Source organism: Abramis brama (genome assembly GCF_963993115.1).
Source record: "Abramis brama genome assembly, chromosome: 16".
NCBI lineage: Eukaryota > Metazoa > Chordata > Actinopteri > Cypriniformes > Leuciscidae > Abramis > Abramis brama.
Genome location: NC_139978.1, coordinates 19989344 through 20006624, shown reverse-complemented (window position 1 = coordinate 20006624; position 17281 = coordinate 19989344). Strand labels below are relative to the sequence as shown.

Sequence of the window (17281 nt, the reverse complement as noted above, 5' to 3'; positions counted from 1 at the left end):
AGATATGACACCTTCATAATTAAAATCATGTCTCTAAGCTGTGCTATCGCATATGTCTATCCAGCATGAGATTCGTGTGCATCACAAACACACACGCGCGCGCGCGCGCAGGAAGGGTTCAAGCGCGCACCCAACATCGCACGCATGCGCAGTCACTGCGCATCTCACACAAGAAACGCAACGCATGAGGGATGCGGTCACACCCCCTCGTCTCGTCTCAGTACGCCCCCGAAACCCGTGGGCAAACAACAATACTTAAGGAGTTTGATGCAGCCCACCCTACAGCATCTAATATGATATGGAGACTACGTAATCTCTAAAAGATCAGTCACTGATACACAAATCCACATATTATCAGCACCTTCAGGATCTTAACTATGGATGAAGACGGTAAGATAAATGCGCACACTCCTAAAAGCTTGAAATACTCTGGAAAAACAAAACTTATGACTTCAGGAATTATTTTAGTAAGACCGATAGGTTGTAGTACGTGGTTTTGCGCCTCACTGGTGTGTTTTGCTCCTTAAGACATTAACGTTAGGTCATTTTACGAGAGATGCTTGATAGTGCGGGGCTCGTGCCGCAGCAATAAATGGGAACAAAGTGTGCTTTTGTGTTACATTTTGATGCGATGGGCAAAGGTTTCATTTTCGCACTGCACTTTCGCAGGACTGTAAAACCACGACGTGTTAATCAGCTTCGTCAGATTCATTAACGATCCTTATCAAAGATCGAGGAGGGAGGATGTCCATACACGCTACGCTTTATGGCGACCTTGTAAACCAGGTTGCTTTGTAAGTCAGTAGAGATTGTGCATTAAGGACTTTGTGGTTTTGCTAGGTATCCAAGCGACGGAGCATGTGGTACAGTAGCCTATGTGCTTGTCCGGAGAAGGGTTTAGGTAGAGGTAAGTTTAATACTTATCTGTGGATAAATGTAACATACATTTAACAGTAGGAAATCTTGACATAAAATACTTACTAAAATAAATACTTACTTACTAGAAGTTGACAAGTCCTGAGGTTTGACATGTTCTATTTCATCTAAAACTATTTCTAATGTTATAATTATTAGGCAACATTCAATTTGTATCATCTCACGATCATAATCATGTTTCAATGGATAATCAACAATATAGGACTTACTATTAAAATTATTGGCTACTCTACGTAGAATCAAAGAGAGGGTTAGAGAGAGAGAGAGAGAGAAATCTCATCTTGCGTATTTTTTTTCTTGCTCGCCTATATTTATTTTAACTGACCATAAATGCTGAAACCCATTAAAAAGAGTTTATAGACACCGCAGCAGTCTTAATATGGTATGTCGCACCTGTTGTTCTGAATAAATGCAATGGCGTGGAGTAAGCAAGATGAAAAAATTATTGTACAATATTATTGTAGGCTACCACTTGGACCACTTTTCTGCAATCCAAAAATCCAAACTAGGGGCTAGACTTAAAAAAAAATAATAATGTTTTCCCATTAAGTTTTAGATAGTATATTTGCTGACAACATACATGCATGAGTGCCTTAATAATGAAATGTTAAGGACAATCACCCCCTCAAGGGCTGAGTGGATTGTGCTGTTGTTCTTACTGATTTAAATAGGCTAAGTGTAATTGTTAGCAATGTATTTGTCTGAATCCATTCTCCTATGAGATATTAAATGGTGGAGTGCCCCCAGGTGGCACACATCATAATATTAAAATAGTCTTAATATTTTCTTTTTTATGTTTTATCTATAATTTGTTCTCATAAACTACTGAATTAGCCAGTGGCAAAAATGCAATGCAGCTTTGATTGTAATAGCGGGGATCTAGTTTTGAGGAAAATAAATGTGCTATTTAAGAGGAACATAAATGTGCTGAAGAAAGACATTATGTTTGCAGTTGAAAAGAAAAGCTGAGAAAACAGAGAAACTGAAGTTTCCACTTGTTTCTCTCATGACCTTATAAACTAAAAACTTTTTTTTAGACATTTGTGATTCATAGGTAGGTATAATCGTATGGACTTTCAGTTCCACAAAAAATCCTTTGAGCTTTCTTGTTGGAAAAGAAAAGAAATTTCGCCTCCAAATCCACAGTCTCTACAGAATCATCCAGCTGGGCTGCTTTCACTGAGATACTCAGATGCATCTTTCCCTCTATCCATTGTGTCCAAATATAGCCTCTTTGCCTCATATCCGGCCCAAAAAAACCTACTCTGCAAGCTCATTTGAGGAATGGGTTGTGTATTTAAGGAGATAGGCCTCATGTGAGATTAACTGCTCCTGCTAACACTTTCTGCTGTCATGGTTTCTTGGAGTCAGACTGTAGCTTAAAGGAATTTTTCATTACTCACGATGTCTGTAACTGACTCGTTCAGTGAATCCACGATTCACTCCAGATCTGATTCATTTGTGACTTAGCTGTCGATCGTCATATTTTATGACCAGTTTATTCAGAAATCCTGGTGAACTCGCGTGCCTTCTCCTGCAAATAATTTGTACTTACTAAATATGGTTGTTTTCAAGAATGAATGAAGTGAAAGGAAGCTAGTCTTGGTAGACTGTGATGGAAGTGTCAGAGACAGGTGGTGATTTACTGTGTGATTGCAGTCAGGTCTTAGTCACAGGTACTGGCTCCGCTGCTAGCCGTGAAAATGCCTGCTGATCAGCCACCTTGCATAAAGGAAGAAGGGAATTATTAACATCTACTTTGCCCAAGGTGGACGTTTTTGCTTTTTAATGTTTTAATCCAAAAGAAAAATGACAATGCCCTCAAAACACTCTCTCATGCATTGCTCTATTTTTTTGTCCTCGTTATATTTCTATTTGTGGAACTTTACTTTTAAATAATTGCGTCCTTCTAAATTAATGCTAAATGTAGGTTAGCTGACCAAAGGAAAATGTTTTTGGATTCAGTGTAATCTAATACTGTACACAGAGGTGGGTCAATGGGGGGGTGATGCAGTAATATTTGATTTAATTATATGTGATATATAAACCTAATTTGCATGAATGGCAGATTTTCTCAGCTTTTATGTAATTCTCCATCCTTTTGTGACCTACAATGTCAAGAGCAAAAGGAGAAGGACAATGAGAGATGGTGGGCAGATATTAACTCAAGAGGACATTTATACCCTTAGTCAGCTAGAATCAGAACCAGTGAAAATGGCAGCCCAAAGGAACCTGATTCGTAAGCATTTACCATGAGTGACACTGTTTATAAATAGCTTTCGAAATGTGTGATTCAGCTCTCTTTAACAATTGGAGAGGTCCAGATGGCATTCAAGATCTTTAGACACAAAGTAGTTAACATGAGTTATCGGCCAACCACATGACACTGTTCATCCGGGCTGCAGAGACATGCTTCTGCTGCACGATATTGGGGAAAACTGACATTGCAATTTTTTTTTCCTGCGATATATATTGCAATATGAAAACAATTTTACCAGATAATTTGAATAGCTCTATTTATAAAGAATTGATAATCCTAGGATGATTAGGGTGATTTTTATGGGGAGTGCATCTGCATAGATAAATACAATAAAGCAAAGATACAAATTAAATAAAAATGCTTTATGTTTTTCAGGTAAATACAACAGTATTCAGGACAGGTACAGAAATTGAATGATCAAATGTAAAATAACACTATTTACTGTATAAATTAAATATAATCAATATAATTAATTAATTTATACAATTTATCTTTGTTAAAGCTACAAAAGTGATTTTCTCTTTCCCTTTTGTTGTTTGATTAACATTGGTGACACAAACAGCTGCGGGTATATGCTGTCACTTTAAAAAAAAAATGCACGGATCCAATATAATGATGATACGCATCCGTTTTCTTTCTCGATTGTTTACAAAATGATGGGCTGTGTTTGCGGGGATACTCACAGAGACAGGCATTTTGACCTAATTGTGTCCGTTCAAGCTCAAAAGAAAGAGAACTGAATTCGGTGTTCACGTGCTGTCTGCACGGCTCTGTGCGCGCGCATAAAAAACAGCGTGTGAGTTCCTGTCTTTTTGCATTGATGATTAAACTGACAAGACTTAAAACACATGCAAATGTTAAACATTCACTCTATGATGGTTAAACTTTGCAATTAATCGGCGAATCACGAGCATTCCGATCCGGGGAGCAGGTGGCCCGTACTGATCACGGATCAACTAAACATTGCACATCCTGCGATGTGACTATCTGCACACATTGCGATATCGATGCTAAAATGATATATCGTGCAGCCCTAGCTTCTAAGCGAATGAAGTGCTTAGTGCATTTTAAAGTGCAATTTTGTGTTTGTGCCCGAAAATTGTCATTGTCAAAAATGTCATTGTCAACCTGAGGCTTTCTTTATGAGTTGCCACTGACACTGTCTGTGCCAGTCAGTTCATCCCTTAGGATGCACAAAAGTACTCATGCCAGTTTATGTTGAAATTTATTTTTGTATACCATCTAGATATCATTTGATATTTAAAAAAAACATTTTAAAAAACACACATTTTCATGATACTGTGCTTTGACTTTGGCCTGCAATGTATGAAGAATTTGGTTAGTATTAGAGCAAACAGTGCATACGCAATGTAATAATATGTTGAAAAGCTGAAATTCTAGTTCTGTTCTAGATTCATCCAGTGAATAGAGTGAAGGTGTGAGTGTGTGTGTGTGTGTGTGTGTGTGTGTGTGTGTGTGTGTGTGTGTGTGTGTTTAGACTGCTTGTCGGTCCTTTCTCAGCAGGATGAACAGATGGTTTTCAGGGATGGCTGAAAGGAGGTAGCCAGTATGTGGGGCTCCGTAGCTCCTACTGTCATTAAAAAAATCCCTGAAAAGCCAAACATTGTAAGTAACCTCAAATTTTGCTCCTAAACCTTTGTAAATGCCACAAACCCATTCTACTGTATCCCAGGAGAAATGAGCAACCAAATACAATAGCATAGTAGGTAAACAAAATGTTATTTTTAACTGTAAGCCTAGTACTGTGCTCAACTAGTGATGTAATTTGACCATTGCAAGCATTCAGTGAAAAAACAACCAACATAATTGTCACACACAGATAGGCAGGATGTAGACAAACACAATCAAAAGCATCCTTTGTTTTGAAATGCAAATATTTAATAAGACAAAAAAAGATCTCAAGAAAGCAAAGTACTGAAGAACAGTGAAAATCAGAGCAATCATAAATATAGACCATGTGCATCACTTGCATGGTCCTTGTGTGTTTCTAGGTGCAGCTGAAAATGAATTCTGGGATCAGAACTGATCTTCTACATTCTAAATGAACAATGTGCAACATATCTACCATCTATGTGAAACTACCATCTGACATTTACCAGTTTATATGCTCTCCTTTTTTAACCTTATTTTCACTCTATTCATTTTTATTTCCCCAAAGACCAGAGTGGCACTATTATTAATGAGCAGGAGTAGAGCTGTTGCAGTAGGATGCGGTAAAACTGTATATGTTATTTTGTTGTTGTAACATTTTTTTTAAAAAATCATCTGCATTGATGGAAATAAATTATTTGCATTTAAATTCTTGAATAATTTTTATACCTTAATTCATATAACATTTCATATTTACATTTTAAAATATTTGATTATGTGCAAAACAGAGAGACCCCGAATACATAAGATGGTATTATATCAGGTTTGTGTTTGAGAACTTTTAAAAATACTAATTGGTATGTGAATCTGAAAACCTTTCATTTTAACAGAGCGTAGGCAGGGAGAAAGGGTAAAAATTTAGTTGTTTTAGAGAGGACTGCTCTATCCTTCACTGATTAAGGAGTTTTCTTATACACAGATTTATTCTTCTGAGATGATGTAATGCCTCCATCTTTATAATTAATTCAGATTTTTCCATTCAGTGTTGTTTTATCTGTTTAGCATTCTGCAATTTCTCTGCACAGACTGTTTATGCATGACATGGCATTTAACAAAATAAACTAAACTCACTAAACTTCAGCAGTGATCATATTAAGCAAAATGCCTTTTTACTTTAAATTTGGCAGCCATGTGAATGATGCCTATAACTGACCATGTGTGTACATAGTAGTACATAACAGTAATCCAGTGTATGCGTTGTAAAGCAAGATCATTTGTGAATTAATGCCTTTTGAAGTATTTTGCAAATCCAATGATAAGTCATAAAATTCTCTCTTTCATGTTCTCTTAAATGCATTATGTTCTTTTCTAACCATAAGTGGGTCGTTTTCAGAGAGCTGACTTTAAATGGAAACCTTTATCCATACTATTCAGATATGCAAATGGTTGATTTAAAGAAAATGTGTATCTAATAAGGCTGTTTTGATTCTCTTTAGGAGACACCAACTGAGGGGGGAAATATCGGGGGCGCATTTAAGATGACACGTACGGATCCCCCTGACATATTAACATCATCTTTGTATCAAGACATAAAAATTGGCCCTAACTCTGGGCTCTCAAAGTACTCTGAATCTTCTAAGCAATGTGATTGCCAAATGGTTGGCCCACTGGATCAAAATTTTGAAACCATTAACAAAAGACATTGCCGTAGCTTTGACTTCATTGAGTCACTGGATGACCCAAAGGACTTTTCCTCATCCATGGAGTATCCTTACAGGTCTGATCAGCAAACAAGTAAGGATGCAGTCTGGAATGGCATTGGACAGCAGGGACACTTACGTTTTTCCTCACCAGATCTATTCAACTCAAGACTCTCCCAACAACAAATCAGCACAGACAAAAACAATGAGGCAGCAAGGACTAGTGTTCATGGTAAGCCTCGCTCAAAAAGTGCTCCCAGGGTTCGAGCCACCCTGACCCCTGTACCCATCACTGTCTCTCCACCTGCAACCATGAGGCGTCGATCTCCAGTGGACCCCCAGAAGAGATCTGAAGGTTTGCCAAATCGAGAAGCCTTTCATTCAAACAGGGCTTTAGTTAACGAAGTTCATCCAATCAAGTTACAACCCCACACACCCCTCTATGTTTCTGATTGTTTTGAGGAGAGTAGACAGGAGAAACAAACTAACACTCCCCATGTAAGGTGCCGTGTTGATATTAAGCCAGATGCTTCAGTTCTCCAGCACACTGCACGGAAAATGCCTACTCACAGAAGTAATGTTCCCTGGCAGCTTTCCTCAACATCAGGGATCAGGAACGTTTCTTTTCAAAGTCAGACATCCACCTCTAGAACGCCTACTCCTAGTGAGTGTTACAACATGGAATATAGGCAAGCATATCAATATCCCAACAGCTTGTCCGGTAGTTACATTCAGTCTGGGGAGATCCCTTTCAGAAGGACTTCTCCTAGAGACCCAAGGGAGCACAGGACCTTGTCTAATCCTAACATCCCAACCAAGTTCTTCTACACGGACGATCCCTGCAGGTATCCAGTTCAACCACAGAGTAGGACATATTATCAGGATGACCAGTACAGTATTAACAGCAGCAACAGCCAAAATCCCTCCGTCAGTAGTCAGTATGTACTTGACCCAAGGACTCGTTGGGTTCATACTTTGCCTGTGCGTTCGTACTATGCAGATTCCCATCGTGAACCCTTGGATCCATTTTATGGTAGGCCATATTCAGTGAGTGAGCCAGGGCCATACTTCATATCTACTCCTCAGAGTGAAACATACTTTCAGGAGGATCCAAGAGCATATGCTTTTCCCTCTGACCCCTCAAAGATGTTCTACACACGGCCTTGCCATTATCCAGCAGAAATAAACAATCCTATGAGAGCATATCATACGGAGGGACGGCGGCGGCCACGTATGTCCCAGGTCTTTTCAGATGACTGGCACCGGTCAAGCATTGCTACATATTCCAGTCAGTACGCATCCTCACAGGCCACTCCTCAGCGAGTGCCATCGATAAGCCCATGGTATCCCAATGACTTTACAGAGCCAACTCGTTTAGGAGCAGATGTCCGAAACTACTCAAAATCCTGGGACAACATTCTCATTCCTCATATGGACCGAGAACATGGTGTTTCACGAGGCAGGAGTTATGAGAACCTTCTCCATCACGGAAGAACAGGAGTTCCTTCGAATAATAACCAACAACCGGTTATTGTAAACCTTTCTAGTTCGCCGAGACGTTACGCTGCCTTGTCACTCTCTGAAAACTGTCTAGAAAAGTGTGCTGGTGACAGACAAAACAGTGCGAGGGGACAATGGTTTGTAACCCCAGAAATTACAATAACTGACAATGACATCCGTGCAGCAAATAGCAACAAGAGAGATGGGGGAACAATCAGCTGGAATAACCAAAATACAGCCCAATGTCAAACTACAAACTTGCATAATTTACAGAGACCAGCAAACCCACCAGAATCCACAGAGAGGAAGAACAATAATTACTCCCTGCAGCAAAGCCTCGAACAGCTTGATGAGCTGCTAGCCGACCTAGTCATTGATTACAAACCTCAAAATAGCAGGAGACCAAGCAAGGATCTGATAGACCAACTCAAACAATTGATTCAAGATGACGAGACCAAAGAAGGGAAGAGGGACATAGATCAAGAGGATTCAGGAGTTTTGAACACACAATCAGACTCTTCAAAGACCAGCCCAGACACATTTAAAGACCCAGACAGTGGTTGTGAGGGTTTTCAGCGGAGTGTTGAGGACATCTCATTGAACATTGCAGTCGAGGATGACACTATGGTGTGCTCCAACAGGAAATGCTTACGCAAAGACACTACATTCAATGCTTGCTTGTACTTCAAGTCCTGCCACAGCTGTTATACCTACTACTGTTCCAGAAACTGTAGGCGAGAAGACTGGGACACGCATAAAGAGAGCTGCCTTTATGGCCGCATTAGTAGTGTTTGCAGGCACATACTAAAGCACTGTCGAGAGAACTCTGACATTCATAAAGCTTTTTCGCGCATTGCTAGGGTGGGGTTTCTTTCCCGCGGGAGAGGAGTTCTGTTCCTGGGTTTTCCAAACCCCGGGTGTGCAGATAACTTTCTTCAAGTTGGTCTTGACAGCCTTACCATCTCTCCAACATATCTGTCCCTTCGAGAGTTAGACAGTTTCAAAGACAACCTTGGGCAATACTGCAAAGAATTGCAGAATGCAGGCAAGGAGTATGACCCCGCTGAATGTTTCCTCCTGAATGTATCCATTGCTGTTGGAGACCTAGTGCCTAAACTTCCTTCACCCAAATTACAAACGCCAACAGTTCGCAAGTATGCCAAGGTCTCATTGGCCTCCTCAAGCCCAGATAAGAAAATCTTTAAGAAAGAATGTGAAATGGAGACTCTGATTCTCACCCCTCCTCCTGGGACATCTGACATCGACAAGGATGGCCAAGAGGGCAGGAAAGCAAGAGAGATTTGTTTCATTAACATCCAAAGGGAGCTTCGTACAAGAGGTGTATTCCTTCGTCACGAGTTCCCACAAATATACAACCAGCTTTGTGAGTTTGTGGAGAGCAACAAAAGGTTCACCCCCACCACAATTTATCCCATTGATAAGAGAACCGGAAAGCAGTTTATGTGTATGATCATGGCAGCGTCTGAACCAAGGATGCTTGATTGGGTTGGTGCACCACACCTTCTAGATGACATTATATAATCCTATGCATCCAGCATTATCAAGCTTTTACTGTATAAAATAAGACTTAAATGACTAATGTTTTAGATATGTATTTTAATAGGGAGACTATATTTACTGTTTTTCTGTATGGCACTAAAAACTAGAATTAATACAAGTTGCTAATGGGATAAAAAGCTATGTACAGTATTTATTAGAAGATGTATGAGCATATATGTTTTGTCTTAAAATCTGTTTCTTTTCAGCATCTACTATATATTTCATTGGCTCAAACAGAATCAGAAGGCTTTTTTGTTGTGCATTTTCTGAGCTGATATTTGGGGCAAATAGCACTTTGTGTACAAAACTGTATACTCTTTAGGCAAAGCTCAAATTAGCCAAAATATTTATTAAACACATAAGGGGTGGGGGGATGTGCAGAACTTTGTGAATGACAGGTGTTCCAATTCTGTGGAAATTGTTGAACTTTTTGTGGATTATGCTTGGGACTGCTTGTGACTGTATTTCTTGTGCTAGTATGTTGCAGTGAGGATATAACTACTAGGATTCCATTGGAGAACCTATGGTGAAAGTCTCTTTTTTTTCTCTCTTGCAATACAATAGTTTTTAAAAGTCATTGTCTTTAGCCCCTTGAGAGGATAACAATGCACTTGCATGGAGACTGCATGCTGGCAAGGAAAATGCAAATTCACTTTAAATTTTGTGATGATTTGTAATTTCTTTAAAATAAATTACATTCACAGATAATGATCAGTATGGCAGACAGTCAAATAAACTGCTTGGAAGATTTCACTGTATTGTACATGGCAACTGCTTTCTGTATTGTATTTATGGAATACTATATTTATTCACATGGTTAATTCAGCTGAAATTGTTAACAACTTCTAACTTTACATGACAGGAAAACATTTGTCTTTGAGTTATCCACATTTCCTTTATATAAAAATAAGATTACTTGCTAATTTATTCATCTGACACGAAAGATTATTAATCATATTCTGTTTTTAATTTTTCATGGTATTGTAAGGTACTGAAATCATGATGTTTCTATTGAAACATCCATTGAAATATTGATGTGTGAAAAATATAAACATGTATATAAAATATGCTATTCATATTTTAATTATTTATAATGACTGACAAAACTTAGATGCCTATATTTGAAATGTAATATTTCAATAGAAAAATATAAAATTTGAAAAAGATTTAAGCAACGGTGTATAACACCATTGTATGCAAGATTGTTAGATTTAGCACTTTAATAAACTGCTGAGGGGAAAAAAATATATTTATAAACAGACCATTTAGATAATGTAATCAACAGCATGCACACAACAAACCTTACAGCGATTAATAAATAGTCAGTGTTACAGTGTTTATTTCTGTTGCCATTTTTATGCCATGCATTATTTATTTATTTACACTGCTCATTACCTGTTGTGTTCTGTTGATGAGTGCTGCTTTATTTCTGTACTATGGTCAATAAATGAAACACCCAAAAGTACTTAATGTCTCATGCATTTGACTGATAATAATAATAATACACGAATAGTTCAGCCATGAAACTCTATAAGCATTCTGATTGGTTTGTTCAATGTAATGTTCCCAGTCAATGGATTTCACGTTTCCATTACTATTTCCTTATATGACAACAACTCATCCAAATGAATGCACATCTTTTGTGCATGCTATGCAAATTATCATTCTAGCCCTCCACCAGCACCACCTGCCTAGATCAGCTATATGGGGGTCTACCTCTCTCTATCAACATGTTTCCTTTAATTTTGTGGTTCGAGCATTTAGCAGTTGCAGCAGCAGTAGCAGCGTAGATCTAGTCCACCAAGACCAAACCTACATTCTATTTACATTAATAAAATGTTTTAAAAACTATCCTGAGAGTTGTCATGACTGAAATATGATGATAGTACAGGCATTTTGTTATTATATTTTGGTAATTTAAGGGGAGACACAGTGTTTTTCATGCATCTTGTCAATTTTGAGATTTTGGGCTTTTTGGCTTCTCATAAAGTGTTTTTTTTTTTTTTAGACTAGTGGACAGAAAACACCCAAAATACACTTTTAAGTGTATATTTTAGAGCACTTTATCTATTTGCATCTGTATATTTCAATTACAGTATATATCTTTAAAGGCCGTTTACTCAAAATGAGTTTTTCCTCCTACACTGAGCCAGAAATCTCCACTTCAGTAACACTGCATACACCAAACTATACAGTTTTATTCTTATCTATATTATGAAGGTTTTTACAAAGGTATTTGTTCATATATAATTTTCCTGATTTTATACAACATTTTATTCCTAAAAAATCGCATTTCTTTATTTTTTTATTGCTGTTGACAGTATTTTCTAATTTGTGGAGTGATAAATAGAGATTTCCAAAATCCCCTCTGTAAAAACCTTTGGCTCTAATATATCAAATAAATGAATAGATGAATGACATATTAATAATTTGTTACATTTATATAGCGCTTTTCTGGGTACTCAAAGTGCTTTACATGGAAGGGGGAATCTCCTCAACCATAACAATAATTTTTAACCTGACTTCATCCAATGTTCAGATTTTTGTTCTAGAAATGTATGCAAATTAGTGCATATTTAATTAGACAATGCCTCATTTGCATATTTAAACGTAAAGTTTCAGAAAGCTTGCCATACAAAAATGTTTGCTATTAATCAATCAATCTATATATTATCAAAACATCCTATTATCAGTCAACTGGTGAAGTATGGTGATATTTATTAGTTGTTGTTTTTTTTAAACCTATTTACCTGGGGTGTCTCGCCTTAAGGGCATGCTTGTAAGAAAACCTATAAAGACAATTACATTTTTTTTAAATAGCTATAGAGAGAGAGCACAGATCATTGATGAGCTTTTTAACGTTTGTTTTCTATGGCTGACTGCAGCATTTAAATAGCGCAAAGGTAAGCACGATCAAACTGCCTTTTAAAGGCATTTAAGTGAAACGTGTGTCATACCGTTTGTTTAAGTGTAACACTAAAACTGCAGACTAGATCTAACAACTGGAAAAGTGTTATGGAATACATGGCGTAAAGAATATAGCCTACCAACAAATATTACTGCAGCGACATCTGCTGGTTAATACAACTTAGCACATGAGAATAAGGCGTGCACGATCATAGACGTTATTTTCAGCTATTGACTCATTTTAGTGTAATTACCAAGTATCGTGATAGTAGAAAAACAAATCATGCACATGTGAGTGCAAAAAGTACTAATAGTAGCAGAAATATTAGGCTACATTAAATGCGTGACTGAAAATGACTTTTCTGATGCATGATGCATTTCTGTAACGTTTACAGACGTAGGCCTACATTAATAAGGAACACTATGTATTTTACATTCAATTTTAAGATACAAGTAGATTAGATTAGTTATCAAATGTATATTTAAACTGACAAATACAGTTGTATTTATCAAATGTAGGCTATATTTAAACTGACAAATACAGTTGTATTTATCAAATGTAGGCTATATTTAAACTGACAAATACAGTTGAATTCATTAAGCGCTCGATACAAGGGACTATCAAAAGAGATTTTCTCAAAACACAGATTGTCGTCCTTTTTAGGCTATATAGCCTACACTTCCGACGTGATTTTGTGGATCTGTGCCTCTTGGAGGTTGATATTCATTACGACACACTGCACCCATGCATTTTCAATTGTAGGCTATTCCTGTGAAAGCAAGCAAAAACGTTTCTCTTATCCCATTATATATTTAAGCAGAACCTTTTTAGACTTTGTAAAATATGCATTAAATGTTTGTTTTTTTCATGTGCCCATACATAGCCTACATGCAGGATATACTTTCCACACCATGTTATACATTTCATGCATTTTGTTTGAGTAGGATAGGATTTTGTTGACTTTCTTTCTTTTTTTTCAATTTTCTCCATAGTTTTGGACTGAACTGTTAAATGTCTTAAAGGGATAGTTCACCAAAAAAAGAAAGAAAGTTTTGTCATTACTCATCCTCAAGTTGTTCCAAACCTGTATGAGTTTCTTTCTTCTGTTGAACACAAAATAAGATTTTTTTAAATAATGTTGGTAACCAGACATTTGACGGCACCCATTGACTTCCATAGTATTTAGTTTTTTTCCTGCAATGGAAGTCTATGGGTGCCGACAACTATCTGGTTACCAACATTCTTTAAAATATATTCTTTTGTGTTCAACAGAAGAAAGAAACTCATACAGATTTGGAACAACTTGAGGCAGGTGAGTAATGACAAAATTTTCATTTTTGGGTGAACTATCCCTTTAATGATCCAATAAAAGTCCTGGTAGTAAGGCAAGCAGCAATGCATAAGGCATGCGGTGTATATTTAAATGAGTAAATCAGCATATTTCATATGTAATATGCTCTGTGTTGGAGGAAAAAAGAAGAAACATTCCTGGAGGCAGAAAGGTGTAGGCTCAGAACTGAGATGCTTGTTGCCGGGAAACAGGAAGCTGAGTGAACATCCAGGCAGGGTGATAAGTGGGGGCTGCTGGGAAAGCATGTGAACGGTGAAATGATACGCCAGCCTTCAGGAAGAACTCCACATAAACGGGAATGCTTCATCTTTATCTGTACAGTAACTGCTTTCCAGTGAAATTACTTGGCACAGCTGAAACTATTAATGTCCTTGAAACATGCTCGCATGAAAACCATACTCATGCATAATTCAAATCATGCCCTACTTTGCAGAATTGCACCACAGGGCAGTTTATTCACTAGATGGCACCACGTTCCCATGTTTCATGCATTCACCTTTCAAGACGGTCCACAGCATACTGTATTTTAAGTGCATGTATGAGAAGCTGAGAGAGAGCATCATATGTTGATGTTATCAGCTTCATTTGTTATCAGCCCATATGCTGGTTCTCATTACCTCCAGTAGAGGGTGGTAGACAGACACTCTCTATATGAGTCAGAATGAGTCATAAATGATTCATCTGCTGTAAGGGGGAGATGAGCTGCTGTTGTCTTTGTAAGCACCACATGCCCAAACACATCTCAGCCCACATGATCACCAGGTGCTGTAAGCATGCATGGCCAAAGCACAAGTCATCCCACAACTCTGGTGACAAAAGAATCATATCAGATAGTATAGATAGAGTATATCTATACTCATTTATGAAGTCCTGGATTTTACACTGCCGTATAACATAATTTACTTACTATGCAAGATTATATCATATAAATATGCTTTTCAAGTTATTTTAGTGAGGGGAACATATTTTGGTATTTATACAGATACAGTGCAAAATCTTAAACTTGGAGCAGCAAAACATGATGAGCAAGGGCAAAACCATGTCTTGAACAGGGGACACATCTCTCTCTCTCTCTCTTTCTCTCTCTCTCTCTCTCTCTCTCTCTCTCTCTCTCTCTCTTTATTTAAAGGAATAAAATTATTAAAGAAATCTAACCTGTTAACTGTCACCCCCATTTTTGAGCATATCTGAATTTAAATGGTTGTAATTCATGACATGCTTATAATACAGACATAAGGTTAAAGCAGACACTCAACAGATTACAGAAAAAAAAGAAAAAAAGTTATAGAAGTTTAGGTTTAGTGGAAAGCAAATTTATAAAAACAATTTTATACAAAATATATATTTTACAATTTTTTTTTTTACAAAATCATATGCCTAACTAATTTGTGTTCCAAATTTGAAGTCGATATCACAAAAAAATTGAGCCTGCTACAAGGTTTTAAAGTACCGTTTCCATGGTAAAGCAATGTCCAATTAAACAAAAAGATGTTTTGAGCATTTAAGCTTTCGAATGAAACATAATTTAAATAATGATTCCTAAAGTGATAGGGAAAAATACCAGGACCAACCCGCTATACCATGCAGGACACTGAAGAAACAGAAAGAAAAATAGTAAAAGAACTAGATTTTTTGTAAAAATGTTAAATATTTGCAGATACTATTTTTATGTTCACACGCAATCACTCTTAATCCTACGTCAGAAAATGGCTCTGTTAATGTTTCCGGTTTTGTCACATTCAAATACAAAATGGATTTCATTTCATCAAGTAAATGATAAAGGCTTTTTTTTTTCATTCAAAACGGTAAAATTTGACAAGATGAAATTCTAGATGGCGCAGGCTGATCACATCAGTGCAGCTGATTGGTTGCTGCATGTGGCATCAGCAGCCAATGGGCTACAGCTCAACATTCAAATACTTGGCATTGTTTGCTGTTATCAGTCTGCAGCACGCTTTCAGAAACCCTGAAAAGACTGTATGTTATATTTGCAGAAGCAGCAGCAGCAGCAGCATGTCTTACATGCTCACACAGCAGCATTCACATTCAATGTGAATGTATTGGCAGTAACAAGTTTCTGTACTTGCTTTGCAGCAGTGGCAGCACCAGCGCAGATCTATTCCGAACATTCTAGAAGATCTAGAAGAACATTGCCATTTGCCACATCCATTACCATGCCAATCTCTCCGTGAGTTGTCATGACAGAAATGTTTTTGAGAACCATTTGAAATCAATATAAATCTCTTGTATTCTGGAAAGTGTAATAAGCTGCACAACTACCATTAAATGACACATTTATGCATAGTGTCATTTCATGAAGCAGATATCCTTTCCAGCAATTCACACGCTTCCTCTTAATGTCTAAGTCAATAATTTCCTTCTCTCTGTAGCAGAGACAGCTTACATAAATTGTTGAAAATGTTGCTGTAAAGCAGCTCCTCCGGGACAGCTTGTGGGAGGCTGGGCTGATGTGGGCCAGTAATGCACAAATATACCAGTAGAATAGTTTAAATATGCTTCTAAATATACATGCAAATATGTTTCCTTTAGCACGGGAGTCTCTCATGCTATAGCATTTAATACTTTGTGCCATTTGCCTCCAACAGGGGTTCTGAAAGTACTGTTTGTGACTAAACAAAAATAAATAGCAAAAAATGTTTTATTGAATTAAGTAGAGAAAAAAAATGTATAAATCCCCTCAAACTTGCATCTTTATGAGATTTTATTTTTCATATTTTTCAATTTTTCAGTCAGTCAACCTTCCTCGGGTGTTGGCTAATATATAAAATATAAAGTTTATATTGAACTTTTATTCGATGCACCTATGAATGATACAGGTGCTATATTTTCTATTTTGTAAGTAAAATAAGTAAAATGACTCAGGACATGAATTATGATGATTTAAATGGCTTTGCAATGGAGGCTTCATACATTCTCTAAACATTACATTAATATAGAACTATACACATTATAGGCTTAAATTGCAACACTAAATTTGACACAGTATGCGACTGGGGACTTTATTCTGTGTCTATATCCATCAATGGCCTAAAAAGGTTTGAACACCCCTGCTTTATATAGATTTAGTTCTGCATGAGTAAATCAAAAGATGTCAGCTAGATCCCTGCTTGGTCAACAGGTTATAGACATTTGAATCCCCTAAGATGGGTACTTTCCCCACCCTCCATCCTGTGTAGGAGCAAGGATGACTCAGAGTCAACAACCACGCTGTCCTATGTTTACTGAATTCTGTTTAGAAGAGCATAAACTTTATCATTACAACCACAGTAATGCATTCAAACAAAATGCGTTGCATATGACAACTGCATGTTGCAACAATATCATTGTTCTTTTAAAACATCCGAATAGTGTGCTGACTGTCTGATGAGTCACCATGAAAGGGACAAAAGGAGTGCAGTGCGACTTTGCTCTCCATAAAAAACTGCACATGGTAA

General features: G+C 37.3%; 1 protein-coding gene across 3 annotated transcripts; it reads left to right on the top strand.

Annotated features, from left to right (window-relative positions):
* The first annotated feature begins 214 nt into the window (after positions 1-214).
* On the top strand, positions 215-11032 carry unm_hu7912 (un-named hu7912). 3 transcript variants are annotated; one of them, XM_084138825.1, is made up of 3 exons: positions 221-390; positions 4695-4822; positions 6304-11032. In XM_084138825.1, exons 2-3 carry the CDS (start codon positions 4766-4768, stop codon positions 9547-9549), a joined length of 3303 nt encoding a protein of 1100 aa, XP_083994951.1. In that variant the 5' UTR covers positions 221-390; positions 4695-4765; the 3' UTR covers positions 9550-11032. The 3 variants fall into 3 exon arrangements, with proteins under 3 accessions (XP_083994953.1, XP_083994951.1, XP_083994952.1); XM_084138826.1 differs by lacking the exon at positions 221-390 and adding an exon at positions 892-907; XM_084138827.1 differs by lacking the exon at positions 4695-4822 and having other exon boundaries at positions 215-390.
* Positions 11033-17281: the final 6249 nt, after the last annotated feature.

Bases quoted from the DNA above. Each gene is read 5' to 3' on its own strand.
- unm_hu7912 (XM_084138825.1), top strand. From the start codon at position 4,766: ATGTGGGGCTCCGTAGCTCCTACTGTCATTAAAAAAATCCCTGAAAAG. The intron at 4,823-6,303 runs GTAAGTAACCTC...GATTCTCTTTAG, and splicing joins TCCCTGAAAAGCCAAACATT to GAGACACCAACTGAGGGGGG.